At 42.7% G+C, this 17,701-nt stretch overlaps 2 protein-coding genes across 2 annotated transcripts; both read left to right on the top strand.

The window, feature by feature from the left end:
• Nucleotides 1–3,857: 3,857 nt before the first annotated feature.
• Nucleotides 3,858–5,217, top strand: LOC146019505 (hemoglobin subunit alpha-5-like). Its single transcript, XM_083152027.1, has 3 exons — nt 3,858–4,100; nt 4,616–4,820; nt 5,089–5,217. The coding sequence occupies exons 1-3, from the start codon at nt 4,006–4,008 to the stop codon at nt 5,215–5,217; spliced, it is 429 nt and encodes a 142-aa protein (XP_083008153.1). The 5' UTR covers nt 3,858–4,005.
• Nucleotides 5,218–14,566: 9,349 nt separating this feature from the next.
• On the top strand, nt 14,567–16,683 carry LOC146019504 (hemoglobin subunit alpha-5-like). Its single transcript, XM_083152026.1, has 3 exons — nt 14,567–15,194; nt 15,382–15,586; nt 16,500–16,683. The coding sequence occupies exons 1-3, from the start codon at nt 15,100–15,102 to the stop codon at nt 16,626–16,628; spliced, it is 429 nt and encodes a 142-aa protein (XP_083008152.1). The 5' UTR covers nt 14,567–15,099; the 3' UTR covers nt 16,629–16,683.
• Nucleotides 16,684–17,701: the final 1,018 nt, after the last annotated feature.

The following is a 17,701-nucleotide window of genomic DNA, read 5'->3' as shown; positions in this document are numbered from 1 at the left end:
GGTACAATTTTGCTTGCAATGCTATCCCAATTCAATTGGAATCGAATCGAATGGTACGTAAAATGCATTCGATTTGACTATATATGGATAGAGCACCTCTCAATCAGCGCTGGGAATCATCAGATTCCCTGCACTGGCGAGAACTGGCGGAGAGGCACTCCATCTGACATGGCGGCAGGGAGCGCTCTCCCTGCCAGTCTCTGCTTCAGGGGGACGGGTAGGCTTATGGGGGGGTGCAGGGAGCGACAGGGAATCAACGGGGGTGGCGGAGGTCTCAGATGAAATGGGGTGCACGAGCGTCTTGCAAACCCCTTCTGATGGTGGGTCCTGGCGGTTGGCGATAGAATCGCCAGGACCCGCAAGAATCAGATGCGCTCCATCTGTAGTACAGATCTGGACTATATAGTCTTTCCTGACAAGACTATTTTTCTATTTGATTTACACTACAAGGGAGCGCGCATTGGGATGGAATCTGCATTGAATGTAGAAAATCCATTCGATGCCCATTCAATTTTTTATTAGATTTTGCTTCTATAAGCAAAATTGAACAGAATATAATGCATATCTCACCATGTGTACCCTCTATTATAGTGGGTACAGACTGTGAGATTTTGCTTGCGTTTCGGGATCGAATCATGATCAAATTGAACGGTACGCAAAATGCATTGGCATTGGACCATATAGTACAGATCTGTACTAAATAGTCTTGCCTGCCAAGACAATTTTTTCTATGCGTTTTACACTACATGGGAGCGTGCATCGGGATCGAATCTGCATCGATTGCTGCTAAAAGCTTGATTCTATAAGCAAAATCGAATAAAACATAGTGCATATCTCACCGTGTGTACGCACTATTACATTTTAGTAAATTGTAAATTGACGCCTACAGAATGCAATTCTTGATGGAAATATTCAGGTATGGGTCACAGGGTCAACAGAAATTAAGTTGACCGTCAATAGGTCAACCACTATTGGTTAACAGTTAAAAGGTCAACACAAGAAAAAGGTTGACATGCATTAGGTCAACATGGTCAGAGGGTTGACACAATCAATATGTCGACATGAAAGCTCACATGAAAAAAGTTAACATGACGTTTTTATTTGTGTGTGTGTATGTCGACACAAGTAGACATGGAAACGTTATGTGTACCATGTCCTCTTGCATGGCCTGCTTCGCTCACCATGTTTTGTGCACGGTGCATTGCTACATTATAATAATCTCACTCTATGTCCACTTGGCTAGTAAAGTATGAAAACACTTTTTTTAAATTTAAGTGAAACACACATGTGCACCTTTTTCATGTCGACCATGTCGACCGAGTGCATGCCAGACTTTTTATGTGTCGACCTTTTGACTGTCGATCAATAAGAGTCGACCTATGGACTGTCAACCTATTGATCACATCCCAAAATATTAATTGCAAAATACTAAAAGCACCATTTACTGAGTTTCCCAGCAACAATAAGTTCAAGATTATGCTCTTTATTAACGCTATGGACTACACCACTTCCTGATCCCCTGGGAACCACATCGATGATCATGTTTGCCTGGGAATCAGTACAATACATCGAAAGCATAAGCCGACCCCCTGAATTTTTATTGGCCGTGGGGCGGGCTTAACTGTATAATCCATTATGCTGATTTGGCCAGAAATCAGCGATAATGCTGGGTATCCCTGCTGGTGATTGGCATTTGTGATCCCAGAGCGATCCCTCCTGCGATACCCCCTGCACCTGCCCCAAATTGAAAAGTCTCCATCCAGGGCTGTTTGTTCTAACAAAAAAAGCACAACTGAAGGGGCTAATAATATAATTTACAATTTTGCCCTGAAAAATGCCTCAGTGAAACCATTTGTGATTTAAACATATGGGGGGTTATTCTGTTTGGTACGGTGAAACGTACGTATAGTCAGTCACACCGTACATTTCCCGTACACTCACGGTGAGCATAAGTCCGCCCACAGAACAGCCGCACACAGACGTTCACAGACACCGACAATGGGGAGTGGCGTACACTTGATCGTACGCCACCGTGTACGGACGGATCTCCCTCTTAGCCACCGATACCTGGCGTACATCAGAGCGTACGCCACAGTGCACGGACGGATCTTGTCCGTTTTCACACCGACACCTTCCGTTTATCTGAGCGTACGCCACATGCAAACATGTTCTAATATTGTTCAAAATAAGACTTTAGTGTGATAGGCAGATGTTGGGATCCTTTGTTAGAGATATGTGATTGCAATAATGTGCTTGGTGGCATCTTACATACAGAATGTGCTACATAAAATTCATAGCAGATATGAAAGTGCATAAATGTATGTTGTTGGGCAAAAATATAAAGATTGTGTGCAAAATAGTGGCCATGGCCTTAGGACATTGCTCCACCATTGCAAGTAGAAATTGAGTCCAAAAACATCCTTGTTGCTCTTAGACGTGGTTTATGTGTCTTTTTCATAATAAAAAACTGGTATGTTTGTGTTACAGTGAAAAAGTTGACACATGTCGACTTCTGTGAATTGAGTGTCCTGCTTTTTAAAGTATAAAAAAACACTTTCTGAATGGGTGTACATGGTTATAAAATAACTACATGGACATATATAACCAGGTATTAGAATGAATATTAGCTAAAATAAAACCAAACTTTACATATTGAGAAGTGTAGAAAGATAAGGTTCCAATGTGTTTGAGGGTTGTGTGTGGCTTGCAGGTAGTGAAATAATGGTTTCCACTTAATAGCCTGCAGCATTGCTTAATACATTCAGGTGTATGTGTTTGACTAGTAATCAGCGTTAATTAGCATACCCAGGTGTCCGCTCTCATGTGGTATCTCTAGGGGTGGTCTGGAGCTATCTTTGGCGTCCGCCTGTTTTTGGGCCAAAATGCACGGCGCGTTTGCCGATCGAGGCGGTTGTGGCACCTTGCATTATGTGTGCACACCCCCGTGTACGCCCATGTTTACGCCCAGTTTTCCTCATTATTCCGGCCGCTCCCATAAAAACGCCCACATGCCGCCCACAATGACCGTACTCTTGAGGACAGGTTTTTTCGCACGGAGAGACCCGTCCGTGAGCGGTGTGAGGTCGCCGCACATGCGCATAGCGAAAGCTACGCATGCGCAGATGAAAAAAAAAAAAATCCGCCCGTATACAGTCCCTCCTTACCAAACAGAATAAACCCCCATGGTGAGAATAAGGGTACGATGGGACTGTTGTTTTTCCTTAAATCTCTTCGATGTATTTTCTATAAATTACAAATGAAGCTACAAATGCCATCATTTGAAAGGGTAGATCCAGTATTTATTTCTGTCACCTGAGGGGTGACGTTTCAGAGTAGGCTCGTCAGAATCTGTATTGCATTACTGTTTCCAGATCTTGCACTAGATAAGTGTCATATACTTTAATACCAAAAGGTCTGCAAACAACTAGGCCAAATATATCATTATTCCCAAATATAGTTTTAATTAGCCCAGAAACTGTACTTACTGTACCTATACAGCATTCTTTATTAAATGGACTACTTTGGCTGGACAGTTACTATTTATATTCATTGGGAATACATTGATATTCATGTTTCCACATCTGGGAAGTTTGTATACAGTATTAGATCCTATATTATATGTCTTAACTATTCTTGTATGTATTTGTTAAGTACACCTACAAAGCGCAATAGGATTCATAAGGACAGACACTTATTGGAACAATGAATACATTGTAATATGACATAAAAAAATGAATTTGGTTTCTCATTTGCAATCTCCATAGAACATGTGTCACATGCTGACATGCCGTCTCATGTAGCTGATCTTCAGTATAATTGTACATAGGCAGCACATTTCTAGGAGAGATAATCACAGCACTTGTGTTTGGGTGTAACTCAGAACTGACCAATAGCGGTGGCACAGGGCCAGGATTGCTGATCCTGCCTCTATAAAACGTGAGTGACCCCAGACACTGGTCACACTTCAGGTCTTCAGCTCCGGCTCGGTAACCACACACCAGAAAGATGACGTTCTCTGATGCTGAGAAGGCCGCCCTTGTGTCCGTTTGGGGCAAAGCCTCTGGAAATGTGAATGCTCTCGGTGCAGAAGCCTTGGAAAGGTAACATGGAACCTGCAGTAATAGATTGTTACTATTTAGTACAGTATTTATTTATTTACAGTTTCTTATATAGAGCAGCAGATTCCGTTGCGCTTTACAATAGTAGACAGTGATAAGACAAACTGGGTAATAACAGACAGACTTGGAGGTAGGAGGGCCCTGCTGCAGGCTTACAATCTATAGTAAAGAATATCTTACACATGTATTCATTTTAATAATGTACATGCAGTGGTGTAACTAGATATTTGTAGGCCCCATAGCAAAAGTTTGTAAGGGCCCCCTATTTAGCAACTGATGGTGATAAATGTAAGTAGAACATATTAGACAGTAAAGATGGGCCCCGTTCAGCTCTGGGCTCCATAGCAGCTGCACCCCTTGCACCTATGGTAGTTACACCCTTGTGTACATGTCAGATATACAAAAATAAATCATTGAAGATAGTAAAGGTCCCACCTGGCTTAATTACTGAGTTATTAGAATCTTTAATTTTACTAAATGATGACTTTGCATTTTAGGATGTTTCTGAGCTTCCCCCAGACCAAGACTTACTTCAGCCACTTTGATGTGAGCCACGGATCCGCCGATCTCCAGTCCCATGGGGGTAAGGTCCTTGCTGCCCTTGGAGATGCTGCTAAGCATCTGGACAACTTAGATGGAGCCCTGTCCAAGCTGAGTGATCTGCATGCATACAACCTGAGAGTGGACCCAGGAAACTTCAAGGTGAGACAGGATTAAGATACGTTTAAACATATTTTATGTGTGGTTAGCAGTGGTGTGTTACACAAGGTATGCAATGTTTTAGTAAGCCGTATTTCAGAGACTCTAAATTCTTAATTCGCTTTATGTAATAGTAACTTTATTAACACAGAAAGCTTAATTTATGAAAAGTTTTGATAGCCTCTGGATATGACTGTTTATTGATTTATTGAAGGATGCTATTTTAAATACATTCTCAGGTGATAATGACTGATATAAATGTGTCTTGCAGCTGCTCTCTCACTCCATCCTGGTTGTTCTGGCTGCTCACTTTCCCGCTGACTTTACTGCAACCGCCCATGCTGCCTGGGACAAGTTCATCGCCGCTGTGTCTGCTGTTCTTACCTCCAAATACAGATAATTGCAATACTTGTTGCTTCAATCTATTGTCTTAGCAATGTAAAGTAACATCCAACCCTGCTAGAAATGTAATAAAATATTCAATTTCATAATGTTCCTGTTTTCATATATTTATTACTGTAACATTAAATACTCGGTAGGACTGCAAAATAAAAACAGTCACAATGGAATCACTATTACAATGATATATCATGCTCATAATATCATACTTCTTAAGATATGTTGTCATAGGCATTTCTATAATGGGTGCAATGTTTGCAGTGCATATTGGCCCCTAAACCCAGGGGGGCCCACACCGCAAACACCACACCCAGGGTTTTAATATTCACCTCTTCGGAGTCTCATGCCATGTGCTGCATTTGTGGCAAAAATCACTGACAAAACAACCGCATGACCTGTACATGCTCAGTACTGAATTTAGTCTCCGGAACATGGTGGGCGCCATGTTTCTGTAGACATGCACTGTAGTCTATTACCAGAGTCTACAGTACTGTGGAAAGGAGGGTGCCCACCTGGAGACTGCATACAGACCACCTCCTATGTTAAAGGACCCCTTGTATGTTGTGTTTTAATATCATTGTAGACCTGGTTACTCCATGGACAGTATGTAATTTATTACAGTAAAAAAAAGGGAATGGTCTATCAGTAAGTGAATCTAACATGTCATGTTTGGTGCAGGTACACTGGTAATCAGTTCTTAGGTATATAATACCAGTCAAAATAAAACCCAACAGCTCTATAACTACAAGAGTTTTTCAAACACAGCTGATTGGATGGTGCACCTTCCACTTTATCACTTTACTAGGATTAATACATTTGCCCCAATGTTCCCTTAATTGGGGACACCTATGATTTACACAGGTTCTATGGCTGGCTAAGTTAAAGCTTGCATGTCACCATGTTTAAATCAAGCAAGGAATCTTTGAAAATCATAGGTGTCCTGGGTTAAAAGAATATTATTGCAAGCCTAAATATACATTAATCCAGGGTGTGTGTGTATCTCTATAGGTGCAAACCAGGGTTGCCTACCCTCCCGGAATGGCCGGGAGGGTCCCGGAAATCAGGTCCCCCTCCCGGCCCCCCGGAAAGGGGGGCAACCCTCCCGCATTAACCCCAATCCCCTGCGATCCGCCCCTCGGCGGGGGGGTCCGTGAGCAAAATGACGCAATCGCGTCATTTTAACCCCGCCCCCCGTCGTGCAATGCCTGAAATACCGGCATTGCACGGCGGGGCCGTGGCTAAAATGACGCGATCACTGTAGGCACGCCCCCCAACAGGGAAGCCCATCTGTGGCTCCTCCCCCAATCTGCCTCTTTTAAGCTCCCGGTGATAGCCACGCCCCCCTGTATAACGGAGCTGCCTATGTACAATAATACTGAAGATCAGCTACATGAGACGGCATGTCAGCATGTGACACATGTTCTATGGAGATTGCAAATGAGAAACCAAATTCTTTTTTTTATGTCATGTTACAATGTATTCATTGTTCCAATAAGTGTCTGTCCTTATGAATCCTATTGCGCTTTGTAGGTGTACTTAACAAGTACATACAAGAATAGTTAAGACATATAATATAGGATCTAATACTGTATACAAACTTCCCAGATGTGGAAACATGAATATCAATGTATTCCCAATGAAGATAAATAGTAACTGTCCAGCCAAAGTAGTCCATTTAATAAAGAATGCTGTATAGGTACAGTAAGTACAGTTTCTGGGCTAATTAAAACTATATTTAAGAATAATGATATATTTGGCCTAGTTGTTTGCAGACCTTTTGGTATTAAAGTATATGACACTTATCTAGTGCAAGATCTGGAAACAGTAATGCAATACAGATTCTGACGAGCCTACTCTGAAACGTCACCCCTCAGGTGACAGAAATAAATACTGGATCTACCCTTTCAAATGATGGCATTTGTAGCTTCATTTGTAATTTATAGGAAATACATGGAAGAGATTTAAGGAAAAACAACAGTCCCATCGTACCCTTATTCTCACCATGGGGGTTTATTCTGTTTGGTAAGGAGGGACTATATACGGGCCTCCCCTTTTCATAATTCAATTTATCAATTTCACTCATTGTCCAAACTGGACTTATACCGTCACGCCCACCCTTGCTTGTGACGTGAAGAACCGGCTCGTATGGTACCTTTATTGTTTTTATATTGTCTATTTGTACTGTACTATATTACATGTTCATTTTTTAACGAGTAAAAAATTACATTGTACCTTTAGTGTGTGTCACCCTTTCTTAGCGCTGCTCACACGCCTCGGCGTGACTGGTTTTTGAGATCAACATGACTGAAGGTCGAGATGGGTTAGGTCGACAGTCAAAATGTCGACATGGGGTTTTTCACTTTTTTACCTCGAATGTCGACACAGTCGACGTGGACACTGAAGCATAGCACCATGTCCCCACGCATGGCTCGCTGCTCTCGCAATGCTTTGGGCACACTATTTAATTCTGCCACCACGCCCTAGTGGATGGTTTGGCATGAAATACCGCCTGTCGGCACATGTTGGCTCAAAAAATAAGTGAAAAACCCCATGTCGACCTTTTGACTGTCCACCTTCCCCATGTCGACCTATAGCCTGTTTCGAACTAATGACCTTGTCAACCTAACCCATGTCAATCTTCAGTCGTGTCGACCTTCCTGCATGTTGACCTTCAGTCATGTCGACCTACATGCATGTCAACCTAGTGGTGTCAACCTAATGCTTGTCGACCTAGTGACCGTATCCCCGAAGATCAGAAGCTAGATCCTTGGTATTAAATTTTTACTGTACAGTATCAAATTATTATGAATTACATTTCCTAATTCCCAAGGAATACAAATATTATTTTTACATAGCTCTCTGCACAGTATTAAATACTTAAGATTATATTCTTGAGTGTTGGTCACACACCCTATTCATCCAGAACCGGCACACACCTCTGTACCGTCTAGGCAGCTGTAAATGCCCATCCCGCTGGCTAGAGCTCAGCCAGCAATAGACCAATGTACAACTGTGTAGTGAGTCTGCAGAACCCAAGTCTGACCTAACTGACTGACTCAGTATGGAAGGGGCTAATAATAACTAAAAACTACTGTACTCACTATCACAGGCATTCACTGGAAAAAAATTGCAATACCCATTCACATTGACAACCAGCATCATTATGTCCCTTATTCTGGTTCACTCGCAAAGGCAAATTCCTTCTCAAATGGACAAAACCATGTGCAATGCAGGGGAGGGGGGGGGGGGGGGCAGATGTAGCTTGTGCAGAGATCTATATTGCAGTGTAAAAATAAAGCAGTCAGTGTTTTCCCTGCACAGAAAACAAATAACTCACCCAAATCTAATTCTCTCTGCACATGTTACATCTGCCCCACCTGCACTGCAGCATGGTTTTGTCCATTGGAGAAGGAATTTGCCTTTGTGAGTCAACTAGAATAAGGGCCTTTGTGAGGATATATATTGGTAGATGGTTTTGCAATCAATAGAGGCGACACATTGGTTTTCTGCTATCGTTGGCACAGTTCTCTGTGATTTTTTTTTCTACCAGGCACCTAGTAATAGAGCCTAGCTCCACCTCCCACTGCCTGGTAAGAGAGCAAAGATTACCATTGGTGTGTAAAACTATCAATGGTTTATCATAGGATGTTTCATGCCATCAAGGTTAGCCAACCATGGTATCACTGATGTTCACCATTGATGTAAGTTCTTCTATCACATTCCATACGGAAGTATATTACTTAAACTCAACACAGAGGAGCGACACTTGAAGGACAATTAAGGAGAACTTATGCTTTTTTTAACAGTGTTACTTTATTATTACAATTGTTGGAGGTATTTTTTGTATTTCGAGCAGTTGTTTCAGATTTATCTGAACATACTCTGATAACATTGTTCTCTTTGCTTGTACTTATATGTTCTCTATATTGCAAATAAAAACTTTTATCAGCAGGTATCTGGTTTGCACCAAACTTGCCGACTTTTGCTGGCTGCCTTCCGCGAGAGGGCAGCCAGTAGGGATGGCCATCGACCATCGATGTTTTGAAATCATCGATGGTTCATGGCCGATGTCAAATACTTTTGCCATCTATGGGGGAGAACCAGATGGTTTCCCTCCATCGATGGAACAGCAAACCGATGTTTTGCTCTTTTTTTTCTTCAAAGTGCCGGGACACAGAGCATAGCTCCGCCCCCTGACACCGCAAAGCCCCGCCCCCATGTTTTGATTGGCCCACAGGCCAATCAATGAAACACAATGGATGACCATCGATATGTAAAAATATCGATGGTCATCCATTGCATAGTTTAGCACTATCGATGGCCTGTTGCAGAATTGCCATCGATGGCAACCATCGATGGCAATGGCAACGATGGCCATCCCTAGCAGCCAGCTCCGTTATACAGGGGGGCGTGGCTATCACCGGGAGCTTAAAAGAGGCAGATTGGGGGAGGAGCCACAGATGGGCTTAATTATGTTGATGTTTGGTGCACACACCTGCGGATTATTGGCCCATTAAGGGGGTATTTATACCCACATCTCAGTCACTGCTAGATACCTTTGATAAAGCTGCAGTTGGCAGTGAAACACGTCAGGTGGACCTCTGGTTCTTCACTCCAAGTGTGGGATCCTTTACCCAGATTGGACTTATTTGCCGATGTACTACCACCCCCGGATTTACCTGCTTCACTCACCCACCCCACCACCCCACCCTTTCCATTGTGTTTGGTGGCTACGGTTTCTCCCAAATCACTCAGCGGCACAATTCCAGCGTGCCAAAAAAGGAGGACATTGTCTAACCAACCGATACCACCTCTTCAATTCGTCCCAGTCGTGTTTGGCGGACACCGCTTATTGAAAATCATCGGGGTAATTCACCCCCTCCCCTTCAATTACCATCAACATCCATAAGGGGCATCTTCTCAAGCGGAAGCCGACCGACAGCATCTTTTCACCACTATACACCACGGTGAGGATTCCAACTATCACCTGTGGTCACATTTGGACATCCAGACCTTTCACCAAATGGTAAAGTGCACTTACCTGTGATTATTTGCCTCCCCTTTTCATAATTCAATTTATCAATTTCACTCATTGTCCAAACTGGACTTATACCGTCACGCCCACCCTTGCTTGTGACGTGAAGAACCAGCTCGTATGGTACCTTTATTGTTTTTATATTGTCTCTTTGTACTGTACTATATTATATGTTCATTTTTTAACGAGTAAAAAATTACATTGTACCTTTAGTGTGTGTCACCCTTTCTTAGCGCTGCTCACACGCCTCGGCATGACTGGTTTTTGTGTTCTTCTTGCGGTGGGGACTGACTATCCCCCCATTGAGCAGCAGCTAACACCCCGAAAAACACATCCTGTCAAGCGCCTGATTCTTTTCCCCTGGTTTTTCCCTGGGAATTTTTCTTCCTCAGTCATGTTGATCTTCCTGCATGTCGACCTTCAGTCATGTTGACCTACTGGTGTCGGCCTAATGCTTGTCGACCTAGTTGGTGTCTATCCAATGATCCATACCCGATCTTCGATCCAAGGTCTGATGGTATTTTTTTAGCAGAAATTGTCCATTATTTTCAGACCAACCGGAATGCGACGTATAGTAATAGTGCAACATAATTTGTTGTGCAGGTACAGATGCATGCAATGATATGTGTCTTGCCTATATATTGTGTGTAATCATTGCATTTGTACCTGCATACCAAATCATTCTACACTAGGGGTTCCTAAACGTTTTGGAATCAAGGTGCCCTAGAGCATCAAAAAAAAGTCACAGCACTCTTAGGCCAGATGTTTATTATTGAGAAATTCTGAAAAAAATATTAGATGAAGTAAATTGTGTTTACATGTCATCCTTAGGGTCAGTTATGTGGTAAGGGACAGGATTTGCTTATATTTGTCCACGTACTAATCTTAATTGGTTTTGGTCTTGGGCCACCAATCCTCGGCACCCCTGCAAGTGTCCTGAGACACCCAGTTTGGGAACCACTGTGTTACACTGTTTGGCTGGAAAGAACTGCAGCAGAACATGTTTTATGCAGATACAATCACAATAACATACAGAATATAGGCATGCTGCATATCATGCTTGTACATCTGATTAGCATTGTAATGCGCATAAGATGTTTTTAATAGGGGAAATATTGATATGTACCGTGAATAAGCTACTGCCTTTTTAAGATTAATAATAATATTTAAAATGTTAATTTGTTACAAATGCGCTGTAATTTCGTACCAATAAGTACATATAAACATTGCAGAATAAAACATCCAAACAACCAAACTCTAATTATTTTTAACTTTATAGAGCTGTATTGTGTCTAACTTCGGCTCCCATTACATCGGTCGAGTTGTCTGTTTATGGTAAAAAAAACATCTGGATCCGACTCTTTAGCGGTTGCTCTTGTTCAAAGCCAAAAGCTTCTGAGCTTTTAGTGAACTGGGATGCTATAAAACGAACTGGGGACTTTGACAATATTGGACCAAAAGTCTTGCATAAAATCTTGTCACTGGTGTCCAACATTCAGAGCAGTGTTGGACTAGCAAATCCTCGTGGAAATGTTTAGTATGAAGCTTATTTAACTGTGTGCATGTTTTTATAAACCCTATAGTGCTGGGTGTTCCCGCAGTCGCAGGGTTTTTCCTATTCATTTGAAAGGCAGAAAATGAGATACAGTGATACAGAAATCTCTGTGCCTTTTATCTCGCACTTCCAAGCAAATCTGTGTTATCTTAAAATCATTATTCTTATGAAAAATTAGCAGCACCCCAAACCCCGCCCCCCACCCCCAAGGATTAGTGAAGCAATTATGGGCATCCCCATAAAAATGCTGGGAGTTCCCCCTGGGAATGCAGCAGTGTCAATGCCTGCATGGGGCGTGAGGCTGATGTCACATGATTTCAGGACCCACCCCCTTTTTGGCGATCTGTGGTCGGAATAAAAGTCAGTTTATACTGATTTTTATTACCAAAGGGGAGAAAATTCCTTTGATGGTGTTTGACCACCCTTCAGTCGCGTGCGGGGGGATGTTCTAGGGAACACACCCCCTCGCTGGGGGTGGGGGGGGCGGATGTTTGGAAGGGCGGTGGGCAGCATTTACCTGTTCGCTAGGCTGCGAACAAACTCAGCCTAGCAAACAGGTCTGAATCATGCCCTAAGTGAGGGGGACAGAGGAGGAAAATATTCCACCTCCCCCTCTCTTAGTGGGCCCCAGCCATATTACTGTCAGTACATATTAGTGAAACAGAGAGAGAGAGAGAGAGAGAGAGAGGCACCTCATGTATGCTGTTACTAACTAGCCAGCGGCTGCAGTGTAAGTGGCTTTACCACGATCTAGCAGCTCTGCCATAGAGTAGAAAAGGGCTGTGGCTGGAGGTGGATGAATGGAGACAGAGCAATGTTGAGCTCGTCCCACATGTCACAAGCTTCTTCCCAGCTTAATAATATTAATGTGTATATACACTGGGTGTTTTTGCCCATAAGTAATGCTATGAAAATCACTTGCTGATAAATCGCTTTGTGCATACACGCGTAGCGATTTTCATTGGCCTAGTGATTTTTACTCGACTCGATACAGTCCAAGGGACAGCAGTGGGCGGCGATGACCAGCGCTCACCACTCAATGCCCACCAATACACACTAGGAGATTATGATCTCAAAGTAGCTTGTAACGGGGAAAGTAAGCTACTTTGAGCTCAAAATCGCCTAGTGCAGGGGTTCTCAAACTTATTTGAATCATGGCACCGTAGAGTAGCAGAATATATTTCATGGCACCCTTAGGTGCAAAGTTTGTTGCCGAGAATTTCCTAAAAGTATATTAAATTAAATAAGTTTTGCTTATATGTCATTGAAGGCCGTCTACACACAGTGAGATATTGGCTAATGGACAATTTTGACTTAGCAATTTTGACTAAGCAATTTGGACTAAATGTACAACAGATTTTGACTAGATGCACAACAGATTTTGACTAAGAAGTTTTGTCTAACTAATGGTAATAGTCTATGACAGGCATTCCCAACCACGGTCCTCAAGGCACACCAACAGTGCAGGTTTTGTAGATATCCAGGCTTGAGCACAGGTGACTTAATTAGTATCTGAGGGATTCTGATTAAACCACCTGTGCTGAAGCCTGGATATCACTAAAACCTGCACTGTTGGTGTGCCTTGAGGACCGTGGTTGGGAATGCCTGGTCTATGAGCTAGACAAAATGACTGTGTTTCTCACATATCGCAAGTCAAAAAATAATGTGCAGGCAGACCGCATCGCATCTTTGCATTAGGTGCCCTACTTAATGTAGCCCAGAACAGGGGCAAACACAGGATTTGCAAAGGGGGTTTCCAAAGAGGGGGTATGACCAAACAAAGGGAGAACGGAGACTGAGGTAGTATGCATACTGTAATCTGTTGCGGTGCCTTCCAATAGTAATGCCTTATGCAGTAAAGTAAAGAAATGGTCTCACTATTAAGGCCCATACACACTGGGCGACTTTGAGCTGAAAGTCGCTCAAAACAGCAACAGCTTTACCCAGTAAAGGTGCCGCAGTGTACGCCCCCCCCTTCCCCCCTGGCAGGTGAAGCTACCTCGGGCAGCACGGTGTGTGTTCTCTTCACCAAATCTTCACCCTGCCAGGTCTCTGCACAGCACACCACCTGATCTCCACCACGCCGCACCGGGTCTCCGCGTCCTGAGCTGGATGCTGCACCCACGCTGGGTCCCCCGAGTCCTCACCATTGCGTGGGTCTCCATACCGCACATCAGCTCTGGAAGCTGCACAAGCGCTGGGTCTCCCGAATCCTTACCACCGCGCCGGTCTCCATACCGCTCATCTGCGCCGGAAACTGTGCACAGGCGCTTATGTATGTTGCGCTGGGGCTGGTCACTTGAGAGTGACGTTGAGCCACGGGACATACTTGCTGGAGTCTGGACTACCCCTTCTACAGTGCTGCACTGTTCCTGGAACATGGGACAGCAGTGCTGTCAGCCTGCCACTGGCCGCAGCATTATTTAAAAAATGTAAATGGCGCAGGGGTTTGTTAGCTTGGCCCTGGCCCCCCCAGCCACCGGGCCCCATAGCAACTGTATCCCCATGCACCACTATTGTTACGCCACTGTTACCTGCTATGCTGTACCTGCTGATGAGAATAAACTACTAAGTCGTCATCTGAAACCCTGTGTTTGTGATCCTTGTCACAATATATCTTTCTCTCTCTCACCCTCTATGCGCGGCGTCTCACTCAGAGCTGCACAGTGCCAGTGCTGACGTTGGGCAGGCAATAAGATAGAGCACCTGCATGTGAGGAACAGCAGCAGTACAGTGACAGACAGCAGCAGTGGACACAGAGCCAGAATTGGTCCTGTGCTCTCCTACCCAGCGCTGTGGCTTTGTGAGCTCGGTGACCAACAGCAGAGAGGATGGTGTTAATGGTGTTAAAATTCATGGTCTATATATGTATGCATATATATATTGGGTCTTTTGATATATTTATGATTTAACAATGTTGTGTTCCATAAAACAAGAAGATACAATAGGATTAATGGGAAACTCTATCACTACACCTAATTATATGTATTTAACATTATTTAAAAATGTATTGGCTTTTTTAAATTTACAATCTCCATAGAACATGTGTTACATGCTGTGTCACATGCTGACATGCCGTCTCATGTAGCTGATCTTCAGTATAATTGTACATAGGCAGCACATTTCTAGGAGAGATAATCACAGCACTTGTGTTCGGGTGTAACTCAGAACTGACCAATAGCGGTGGCACAGGGCCAGGATTGCTGACCCTTCCTCTATAAAACGTGAGTGACCCCAGACACTGGTCACACTTCAGGTCTTCAGCTCCGGCTCGGTAACCACACACCAGAAAGATGACGTTCTCTGATGCTGAGAAGGCCGCCCTTGTGTCCGTTTGGGGCAAAGCCTCTGGAAATGTGAATGCTCTCGGTGCAGAAGCCTTGGAAAGGTAACATGGAACCTGCAGTAATAGATTGTTACTATTTAGTGCAATAAAGAATGTATTACAAATGTATTCATTTTAGATACAGATATACAAAAATAAAACATTGAAGACAGTAAAGGTCCCACCTGGCTTAATTACTGAGTTATTAGAATCTTTAATTCTTTACTAAACTCTTGTCTTTTGATTTTAGGATGTTTCTGAGCTTCCCCCAGACCAAGACTTACTTCAGCCACTTTGATGTGAGCCACGGATCTGCCGATCTCCAGTCCCATGGGGGTAAGGTCCTCGCTGCCCTTGGAGATGCTGCTAAGCATCTGGACAACTTAGATGGAGCCCTGTCCAAGCTGAGTGATCTGCATGCATACAACCTGAGAGTGGACCCAGGAAACTTCAAGGTGAGACACGATTAAGAAATGTCTTCTTGTTACTTGAGAATACTTCATTTCTGCGGTTCATTTGAAACATAATCGGTGAAATTTAATAGGGTGAGATAATCAGAAAGTGAGAGATTTGGTAAGAAATGTCAACTTTTTTAAAGCGGCAATCATTTACACTGCAAAACCAGTTTGACTTTGCAGTGTAAATGATTGCCGCTTGAACAAAACTGGAGATTTCTTACCAAATCTCTCACTTTCTGAATCTCTCACCCTATTACCTTTCACCCATTATGTACAAATATACATCACTGTGTGTTATTTTTTAGTAAAGAAATATGTTGTATACTATATTAGTACTCATGTGAATAAGTATTCGATGTGAAGAGCTGCGCAATACAGTATACAGTATGTGCGCTACATAAATGACTGATATTAGTAGAACCTAATATGCAGGATCTGCAGTGATATTATTCACAAAGAAAACAATATTTATAAATGATTTGGCAGCTGCAATGTGATGACTATTGAGGTGCTTCATTGAGTACTGTACATTATGTTTTAGTAAGCAGTATTTCAGAAATCTTATACATTAAACATTCTAGATTCTTAATTTAGTGTCTGTGATATTAATAGTATTCCCAAAAAGTTATATTTCTTGAAGAATTGGAAAGCAGATATGGGGCCAAATGTAATAGGGTGAGAATCAGAAAGTGAGAGGTTTTGGGAGAGTTTTCCCATTTTTTAAAGTAGCAATCAAGTACATGGCAAAATCCATCTGGTTTTGCAGTGTAAGTGATTGCTGCTTTAAAAACAATGGGAAAACTCTCCTAAAATCTGTCACTTTCTGATTCTCACCCTATTACATTTGGCCCATGATGATGTTTTAGATCCAACCTCAGGTGGTAATGACTGATATAAATGTGTCTTGCAGCTGCTCTCTCACTCCATCCTGGTTGTTCTGGCTGCTCACTTCCCGGCTGACTTTACTGCAACTGCCCATGCTGCCTGGGACAAGTTCATCGCTGCTGTGTCTGCTGTTCTTACCTCCAAATACAGATAATCCCAATGCCTGTAGCTTCTGTCTCTTGTCTGAGCAATGTGTACTAAGAAATGTCTAGTCCTGATAAAATGTAATAAAAAAATTGTACTTTATGCTTTCATTTGTATATAAATTACTGTAGCAAAAATTAATTTCATAATAGGTATTACATACCTCCCAATCCAGATTAAGTACCCCAGAAAGGGGCATGGCCCTGAGAAAGGGGGAGTGATTTTGCTGGAATAGCTTTGATCGGGGAGGAGGTGTGCATTTGCAGGCTCTGTGAGCTGCTTAGCGAGCCAACCAGAATGACCCCCAGGTTTCTTTTTTTTTTGGTACTGTCAGATGAAAGGTATCCAGGCAATAGATGGGCCAAGTGGTTCTAAAGGGGCAGACTAGATGGGCCAAGTGGTTCTAAAGGGGCAGACTAGATGGGCCAAGTGGTTCTTATCTGCCGTCAAATTCTATGTTTCTATGTTTAGATCTACCGTGTGTAGGTAGACAATCAAAAGATTGACAACTATTGGTTAAAAGTCAAAAGGTCGACAGTTGAAAGGTTGACATGAAAAATGTCAACCTGAGGTTTTTAAGGTTAACATGAGTTTTTCATGTTTTTTTTTTTAAATAAATTGAATTGTTCATACCTTACTATCCACGTGGGTTAGATTCTCTCTCACCATGCCCGAAGCATGGTGAGTGCAGCAAGCCATTTGAGGGGACACAGTTCACTGTTTACAGTGTCCATGCTGACCTATGTCGACATAGACATAAAAAACAAAAACACACGTTGACCACAATAAAAAAGCTCATGTCAAAATTTTTTACCTTTTTCATGTCAACTTTTTGACACTATCAACCTTTTGAGCCTGTTGACCATTAGTTGTCGACCTTTTGATTGTACCCCTAGACACTGTAGATCTAAAATACTAAAGCCAGATGGAAATGTACCAGTAACTGCAAAATACTTCCACTGTACTATACCATATGCCATCCTGAATGGAGTGTAAATGTGGAAGACGTGCACATACTGCCCTGTCCTACTAAGGAAAAAAGAAAAAAAATCATAGTGTTTTTTTATTCTATTAAACTGGCAA

The sequence above is a fragment of the Crinia signifera genome, chromosome 7, assembly GCF_055691185.1.
Source record: "Crinia signifera chromosome 7, ASM5569118v1, whole genome shotgun sequence".
Classification (NCBI taxonomy): domain Eukaryota; kingdom Metazoa; phylum Chordata; class Amphibia; order Anura; family Myobatrachidae; genus Crinia; species Crinia signifera.
Note: the sequence above shows the minus strand (reverse complement) of the source record. Positions and strands in the feature narration are given on the sequence as shown.

Excerpts from the sequence above, each read along its gene's own strand:
- LOC146019505 (XM_083152027.1), top strand. The coding sequence starts at position 4,006 with ATGACGTTCTCTGATGCTGAGAAGGCCGCCCTTGTGTCCGTTTGGGGC. Across the intron at positions 4,101-4,615 it reads GGTGCAGAAGCCTTGGAAAG|GATGTTTCTGAGCTTCCCCC; the intron begins GTAACATGGAAC and ends TTTGCATTTTAG. Across the intron at positions 4,821-5,088 it reads TGGACCCAGGAAACTTCAAG|CTGCTCTCTCACTCCATCCT; the intron begins GTGAGACAGGAT and ends TGTGTCTTGCAG.
- LOC146019504 (XM_083152026.1), top strand. The coding sequence starts at position 15,100 with ATGACGTTCTCTGATGCTGAGAAGGCCGCCCTTGTGTCCGTTTGGGGC. Across the intron at positions 15,195-15,381 it reads GGTGCAGAAGCCTTGGAAAG|GATGTTTCTGAGCTTCCCCC; the intron begins GTAACATGGAAC and ends TTTTGATTTTAG. Across the intron at positions 15,587-16,499 it reads TGGACCCAGGAAACTTCAAG|CTGCTCTCTCACTCCATCCT; the intron begins GTGAGACACGAT and ends TGTGTCTTGCAG.